Source organism: Asparagus officinalis, chromosome 3 (assembly GCF_001876935.1).
Source record: "Asparagus officinalis chromosome 3, Aspof.V1, whole genome shotgun sequence".
Taxonomy (NCBI): Eukaryota; Viridiplantae; Streptophyta; class Magnoliopsida; order Asparagales; family Asparagaceae; genus Asparagus; species Asparagus officinalis.
The window spans coordinates 76,275,253-76,283,767 of record NC_033796.1 but is presented as its reverse complement, the minus strand read 5'-3'; the positions used below and the strand labels follow the sequence as shown (position 1 = coordinate 76,283,767).

Below are 8,515 nucleotides of genomic sequence, written 5' to 3'. Positions count from 1 at the left end.
AAACACAAGTGTCATACGTAAGAAGAAGAAAAAGAGTGGGGAAATTTTTGGGAGCACTAACAGCTATGTTTTGTACCATTCACCAATATTTCCTACTGTATTATTTATAGAACTCGACAGCTTTGAGTGATGAGCTTTTATTGATTATACCAGATTACAGTTGTTGTCATTGTCATTTCCCACCAAATTTTGGTGGACTTAAGAAAGCAGCTCTAAATTGAGAAAGCTTCTTAAAAAGTTGACAAAGCTATTTAACCAGTTTACAATTTTGTGATTCCAGTTCACTAACCATCTTGATTGATGTCAGGCAGGAAACTGTGCAAGAAAAAAGGTTTTCCTTAAAAATTATGAAGCTTTTAACATGCCCCGTTGGTTGAGCACCCTCTTTCATGGGCCGAAGCCTGAACTCATGCAGGTGTCAATTTTTAGAAAATCCACTTTTAAATACATCGCTGGTCGGATTTGACCTATGTTGCTCTAGTACCATCTTAGAATAAGTCCCCTTAACCATTACACCAGAACTCGAAAGTTGCGGTGAGAACTGAGGATTATATTTTTTATATTCTAACAATGGGAAAACCTATAAAATTAGTTAAGTGGTTCAAGTTCATGCAATGAAAAAGTATCCCTTAAGAATTCCACTGGTAAGGAACAGCTGCAATGAGCTGCATTCCTCATTAGGAACTAGCAAAGAACCAACCAAGAAATCATCCCTAAAGGCCAAAACTGAAATGAATCCTACACCAAAATTTTCCTCAAAGTTCATAGAGTTTACCAATTATTCATTATATGATAAGAATGTACCTAGATCATTCATGAAATCCGCAACCAAGCGCCACATTTTAGCATTGCTATCCAGATTAGAACCCTGAAATCCAGCAATTTAGCATTAGGACAGCCTGAAAAGGTCTAGTAATCAAAACAAAACTGAATGCAGTTGAAGGTTGAGGTGTCTACTAGATGATAATAACTAGTTTCATTTATACTAGAAACAAGTCTGCAGAAAGAATCTTGTCTACTTGACTAATAAACATCTGTTAGGAAAATGATTGAGCTAGATTCAAGTATGCAGAGCATAAAACGTACATACCTGGTAGAAAGTAAATATGATGCCTCCAAGCATTCCCATGAAATCCCTCAAGAACCACTGTCAAAATCTTCCATTTAAAGATCACTGTTAGCAAGACTAAGAAAGAACGTCAAAGCATAGAGAAAGCATGCAAAATTCAGTATAATTTTGACATCATATTTAATGAAAAATAGTTGCAGAGTTACGTAATCAGAAACTTAAGAGACTGCCTCACTACTAAATTAGTAAGGTTAACTAACTCAACTATTCTAGGAAACAAGTTCTAGGTGTACTCCATTTCTTCTTTTTTTTAAAGAAATTATTGTTGTATTCTATTTCTAAAATTTACAATGCAACAACCTAAACGAAGGCCTCCAAATATTCTAGAGTTAAGCTAACCCAAAAAAATGTCCATAAAATGTGAAAAACATAGCCGTGGTTGTTTTTGTATATAACCACAAATATCCCACATTTGCAAATTTACCCCCCAAATTTCCCAAATTGGTTTTTTGTCTTAAACCCTGTTGTTTTAGCACTGTTAAATTTCTGGCAAGCGGGGGGCAAAATGTCAAAAATTCCCTAGAACTCTCTAATCCCTACTATATCAAGACTCTAAAGTATTGTCATGTGACCTACATCGTGATTATTGCTCACGAGTAAAGAAGGCAATTGTTATACTCTTCTAGTTATGCAGTTCATTGGCTACTACATGTAATGTAGTGATTGTTGCGAAGAAAACTGGATCGTGATTCTTATATTTGACACTTTATCCGAAAGCTGCACTGTAAACTCTATAATTGCCAAATCCTTAGCAAATTGTCATATAAATGAAGCCCAATGAGCAGAGTTTTTGAATACCTGAAAAGTTGCGCCGATGACAGTAGCAGATTTTTCTCCAACTCCAATAGCGCTCAACAACGCCTAAACTCAATCATTAATAATCACAACAAATTCCAGTTCAAATTAAAACACGAACAGTTAATCAAACTAAAACAGAAAAAACTAAAATTTTAGGGTAAAATTAAACTCACTTGTGTAGAAAGCATGGACCTTATGTAAGTAGACAGGCCCTAAAAATGTTCCAATGCAGAAATCACTCTTCATTGTCACACTGTTAATTATAACACTGCAAAAGAAAGAAATTTATAATAAAAAAATCATATTTTACCTGCAAAGAATCCCAAATTTGAAAAGGAACATAGTCCGGAGTCACGCTGCCCGGAAATCCCTGTTATCATAAAGCAAAATATTTAAACAGATAACTCTTTTTTTTCATTCTTTTTAATTCTATTAGAGAGACCTCAGGGACGAAGGCTTCAAGGATCTTTCTCCAGATCTCGGTAAATCGGCTTTCCGATCTGCGAAAAAAGGATAGATTTTGTTCGGCAACGATTTGGGTATCAAAATATCTGTGACAGAGAGAGAGAGAGAGAGAGAGAGAGAGATGAATGAGGAAGAAGGGAGACCTGTGGAGATGAAGAGAGGAGGAGGTGGCGGAGATAGTAGCAGTCTTTGAGAGCTTTGCAGACGACGATCCCCTCCATTCCTCAACTGTTATCATCGTGCTCTCAGTCTCCGTCGGCGATGCTGCTCTCTCCGCTTCCGCTGTTCTTGCTCTGTTCTTTATTTGGACAAATTTTCAAAACCGACCCCTTTGAGTTTTTAATTGTAAAAAACGATCCATTTCAATCTTATTTATAAAAACCGACCCAGTTGGTTGAAACTGGGTCGGTTTTTAAAATTTTTTTTTCCAAACTTCACGGGAGTTCAACTCCCGTGAAGTTTTTTTATGAGAAAAACTTCACGGGAGTTCAACTCCCGTGAAGTTTCCCAAAAAAAATTAAAAAAACCGACCTGTTTTCAGCCCCTGGCTAAAAATAGGTCGGTTTTTGTAAATATTTTTAAAACCGGTCGTTTTTTGCAATTAAAAACCCAAAGGGGTCGGTTTTGAAAATTTTTCCTTCTTTATTTGGATTTAATTTAACATAACCCCTGAACTTTGAGGTCTGTTACCATATAACCCTTGTGTACTTTGCTTATCTCATATAACCGCCTTGAACGCTGGAGCGGCTCACAACCCCTTCACTTTAACTTCAATCTAGTGGCTTGGTTCAATAATTTTGGTTTGAAACGATCCATGTTACGGAACCAAGACAACCTATCTTACTAATAATAAAAAAGGAAAGAGTTCAGGGCCTCGCCTATAAATAGAAGTTTCTTTCCGTCTCTATTTTTCAAAGGGAGACGGGGCCGAACAACGAAGTAAGAAAGAAAGACTTTGAGTAGCCATGAATATTGCCGAAAGACTTGAGAGAATTGATCAAGAAATAAACTTTTCTCATCGCATTATGCTACTTATATTATACAAATCACTAAAAATTTTTAAAAGCGAAAAAAACCCAAAATTTCAAGGAGAGGTATACTACCTATAAATGATCATTGACAAAGTTTGCAATTTTTTTCTATCAAAAACATTTTAGTTGTTTGCAAGTTCCACACGAGCGGTCACTGAGATAAGATTAAAGTTCAAGGGGTTCCGTGAGGTACCTCAAAGTTCAAGGTAATTATGTGAAATAAAGAAAACAGCCCCCAAAGTTCAGGTGGTTATGCATAATTAACTCCTTTATCTGATGGTTTCTTCTTACTGGGGGTAAATTTCACAAAATCCCTCACAAACTTTGGGGTTTTCTGGACAAAATCCCATTAACTCCGCCTCGTTTGGTACGTGGGAATGAAGTCAAGTAAGAATGGAATGGAAGAAGGAATGGAATGGAATGTATGTGAGAATGGAATGGTCATTCCCATTCTCTTATTTGGGTGCGCTTGTAGAATGAAGCTAGAATGAAAATCTAATTCTCATTCCCATGTTTGGTATCACTAGTTCACAAGTGAGAATGGAATCTCATTTTCTAATAATACCATTATAACAACATAGATTTTTAATAAGATAAAAATAAACATTAATGATAATAACTAAAAAAAATTATTTATGCATATGTTATATTAATCTAGGTATGTGTTATACTAATGCACATGTTATCGATCAGATGTATATTTCGTTTATATTTTTTAAACAATTCTCACTATTTCTTAGTCTTAAAAATTTAAATAAAAATAAATAAAAGATTATTGCATCTTTCATAGGTCCAAAAAAATATAAAGAATGAGAATACATCGATTTCAGGGGCGATGAATAGAAAGGAGGCCTTTTTGTTTCGGTGGAGCCTAAAAAACAGAGAGAAAATGAGAATACGTAGTCAAAAGCCATGATTTTTAAATTACTTCTTATTATTAATAGGGGTATAATTGAAAAAAAAACCTAACTAATTTGATTCTCCCCTTGAATGAGAATGATCATTCCCTATCTTCTCACTTGGAATGCACAATCCCACAAAAAGTGGGAATGGTCATTCCATGGGAATTGTTATTCCAACATCTAAAAACTAGTTTTGTTTGGTATGAGGGAATGAGAAGTGAGAATGATATTCCATTCCACCCCATTCCCGCGTACCAAACGGGAAAATAAAAACTTTTGAACTTTCAAAATTCTAATAAGACTGTTTAGGAACAAGAAAATCTCATGCACGACGTTATGGCTGTAATAGAAAGTATGAACATGATGATTGTTGTGTCTCTTTCTCCAGCATAATGATCTTCGGTTCATAGTTCTCATCACATGCTCTGATTCGCCATAATTCAATATTAGTAGGCTATCATTTTACGAGATTTTGCAATTTTTCATACAGATCCGCTATAATTTGGAACGTTAAATGAGTTATCGTTGATTTATAATTTCAGAAGAATTTATTGCATAACTAATAACCTGTTGGAAATGTTGTTCATGGAAAAGACAGTTTTGTCTTTGTGAATAGTCCCAAATTAGAAGATCATATGAAGTTCAAGTGGTTTATATTGGTTCACTCCTTATTGAGCTTTGAATAGTGTTTTGGGTTTTGTGGGCTTTGCATAACACACACTCCTGGCCGCGCGTGCCGCACACATTTTTTTGGATCTCAAAACTTTAATTTTACCGTTTTGTAATTCCTTTTGACTTGTTCGTAACGGATGTGGAGATGACACGGGGAGTTACTCGGATCCTGTGCAACGTGTGCGGATTTGGAGCAACGACTCTTTGGCCTCCAGCTCCTATATATACAGGCGTTCTCCTCCTCGGAAAAAAACACAGCAACAAGAAGTCTTTCTCTCTTCTCCTCCATTTCTCTCTTAAAATTTCGGATACTATTATTTTTCTTTTCGGGCAACCATCTTCGTCTGAGCAAAAGCTCTGCTACTCTCGCCCAAATATGAAGGCCGACCGAACCGACAGTTTTTACCGCTAGGGGAGAGAGGATCGATTGCGCAAGGGCGATAGGCGGGTCCTCAATACTCTAGGACAGTGAAATCACGACTGCTCCCGATCAAGCCTGAATTTCTGACTTTTATTTCAGTATTTATACTAATATTCTCTTTTTGACAGCAATGTAGAAGATTAAAAAATTATTATTACCGTTAATTTAAATCTGAAATAACTTGAACTAAAATTAAGAGCTTTTATTTGTTGCCTAATTTTGTTAATTCGGAAAAGAAAATATATTACTGTTCACCGGATTCTTTACTGTTCATCCGGAAAAAATCCTCTATTATTGTTCGTTAAAAAAATAATTTATTGCAAATTGCTTTACTTTCTTGTCGTTTATTTGTTAACTAATAATTTAATTTAGTTGCTGTTTAAAACAAATTTGTTTACTGTTCACCAAGGGCTACTGCTCACGAAAAAAATTTACTGTTTACGGGAAAAGAAATAATAATATTGCTCTAATTAATTGTTAATTACTATTGTTTGTTGGTTGCCTTTTAACTAAAAATTAATTAAAAATTATTTACTGTCTAATTTGTTTACTGCATTAGAATTTTAATATTCTTTTCAATTATTAATCAATGTCATACTTCTTAGTATTTAGTAGTATTGACAAAACCATTCTTTCTATCAGGTTCCAAATACCTAGACTAGTAAACTCAAATTGGACTTATGACTAACTCTGAGCATTCCAAGAGTGTCAAACCTGAGAAGTTTACCGGTGTTAACTATAAACGACGGGCTAATCAGATGAGATACTGGCTCACCACTTTAGGTCTTCTATCTGCCATAGAAACTCCTGAGTCTTCATCCAGTGGATCTCAACCCTCTAACTCTCCTGCTTATGGTTCTCAACCTGAACCCACTCATTCCACTTCTGGTTCTAGCGCTAGCTCTTTTTCTAGCTCTATGAAGCCAGAAGAAATCAACTATCATTGTTGTCATAGGATTCTTAGTGCACTTGCTGACTGTAGGCGTCTAAAAATGCCTATAGGTATCCGCACACAGCTCGAGATAAAGAGAATGCGATGAAGACCATTATCCAAGTCGAAGGGGATTGTCCGAGTCAAAGAGGATCATCTGACGCCGACAAGCGCATAAAGCGAATCGGCGAAACGTTGAAGACGTGGTGACGAACCACCAGAACGGCCAACGCCAGGTGGCCCGCGTGCTCACCGGCCACCACCAAGTGGCTCGCACGCTAATCAGTCACCAAAATGGCAAACCAAGTGGCCCGTGTCTTCACCGGCCACCACCAAGTGGCCCGAATGCTAATTAGCCACCAAAATGGCAAACCAAGTGGCCCGCGTCTTCACCGGCCACCTCTAAGTGGCCCGCACGCTCATCAGCCATCTCCAAGTGACTCGCGCGCTCATTAGCTAGCTCCAAGTGACTAACACATTCACCGGTCACCTTCAACTTAACAAAATGTATGATGCAAATCGGTGAAGCGTACGAGTCAACATGACACACGAAATTGCAAAACAACCCAGCTAGGAGTTGTGTTTCGCCCAAAAGGGGGAGAAACACCATGTGCGACTCGCACACATCATATGTGGCTCGGCCATTGGAAGTTGTAGGTATCTTTTTCAGATTTCCAATGCGTCTTGAATCACCTCATTCCGAGATCGGACGAGAGAGTTAGAGGCAAAATACCCGAGGTGGTAAGAACTAGCTCGGCCAAGACTGAGCCACCAATTGGACAAACTACCATGTGTGACTCGCATACACCATGTGTGGCTTGACTATTGGAAGTTATAGGTCTCTTCTTCAGATTTCCAATGCATCTTGAATCACCTTATTCCGAGATCGAACGAGAGAGTTAGAGCCAAAATACCCGAGGTGGTACGAACTGGCTCGCAAGGCTGCGAGCCACCATTTGGTGGATTGCAGAAAGAAGTGACATTTCGGCCATGTTGTGTTTTGATTCTTAAGAAACTCAAAACACAAAAGTTGTAGGTCTTTTCGTCATCTTTCCAACGCATCTTAAATTAACTCATTCTGAGATCGGATACGAGAGTTAAAGTTAAAATACTCAATATGGTACAAACTGGCTCGCAAGGCTGCGAGCCACCATTTGGTGACTCACACAGCTTCGAGCCACCACGACTATTTTGGCCTCCCAAACCTCCCAAAACATGGATTTCAATATTTTTTAAGGATTATTTCATTGCAGGACCTCCCCAACTGTTCTGAAGCTATTCTTAAGTGCGCCTGGGCGGTTATCAACTGAAGAAAACATCAGAATTCCTATCTTATCAGAAAACACGGCGACAAAAGCCTATAAATAGAAGCCCAGGGTCTTCATTGGAGAGGATCTGAAATCTGAGGGCGAGGTGATGTCCAATTGAATAGTAGATCACGAATTTCAGAGGAGAATTGGCAGATCTTAGAGAACTTTTTCATAAAGAAAATACCTTCGAAAGATTTGAGATTCTCTCCCCCTCTTTCCTCCGGATCAAACCTGGTATTGATCTTGAGAAGAGCCATAATCTCACTTGGTCGTGATTGTCGCTGCTGCGATTGTTTCCTTCGTGAAGCAAGATCATAATTACACTTATCAACCGGATCTGATCCGCGATGGTCCACAGACTAACACGTCCCCGACACAGGCAAAGATCCCACACAAAGCAACAGCAGATAAACTACTGTTGCATTTTGTTTCATAAAAATGTAATCTTTATTTTTCTCATTGTAAGAAGATCTTATAAAAAGATCAGCTTGAACTTGTAATCGATAAACTGTGTAACAGGTTTGACGATAATGAAAAATTCAACTTTTAACAAAAACAAGCTGGCGACCACAGTAGGAGCCAACAGCCTTTCTGTGAAGGCTGATGTGTCACAACCTCGGATCCGGATCCCGGTTGAAGAATAGGTCGAGTACGAGTTCGACCAACAGAAGTCCGAGGAGTATCTGTCGATCTCCTCCTCCAGATCCTCCTCCACTCACAAGCGCAGGAAGATCAACGCCCCCGTTGCTGTGGTAGCGGTACCTTGCAACGCCTCTCCGGCCTTCAACAAGGCCGGATCTGTAGATCTGGACTCCTCCTCAATCAAGGAGTTGAGTACTAAAGGCGCGTCAATCTT

General features: G+C 38.2%; 1 protein-coding gene across 1 annotated transcript in view; it reads right to left on the bottom strand.

Moving 5' to 3' along the window:
• Nucleotides 1-2,708, bottom strand: part of LOC109834351 (protein root UVB sensitive 3) — a 6,496-nt gene extending 3,788 nt beyond the window's left edge. Inside the window, exons 1-8 of the mRNA XM_020402359.1 lie at nucleotides 2,536-2,708; nucleotides 2,370-2,427; nucleotides 2,238-2,297; nucleotides 2,101-2,139; nucleotides 1,928-1,990; nucleotides 1,091-1,147; nucleotides 795-868; nucleotides 1-8 (exon numbers count right to left, since the gene is read on the bottom strand). The exon at nucleotides 1-8 is cut by the window's left edge and continues 66 nt beyond it. Coding sequence (XP_020257948.1) covers nucleotides 1-8; nucleotides 795-868; nucleotides 1,091-1,147; nucleotides 1,928-1,990; nucleotides 2,101-2,139; nucleotides 2,238-2,297; nucleotides 2,370-2,427; nucleotides 2,536-2,630 — 454 coding nt within the window. The 5' untranslated portion in view covers nucleotides 2,631-2,708. The remainder of the gene's footprint in view (nucleotides 9-794; nucleotides 869-1,090; nucleotides 1,148-1,927; nucleotides 1,991-2,100; nucleotides 2,140-2,237; nucleotides 2,298-2,369; nucleotides 2,428-2,535) is intronic.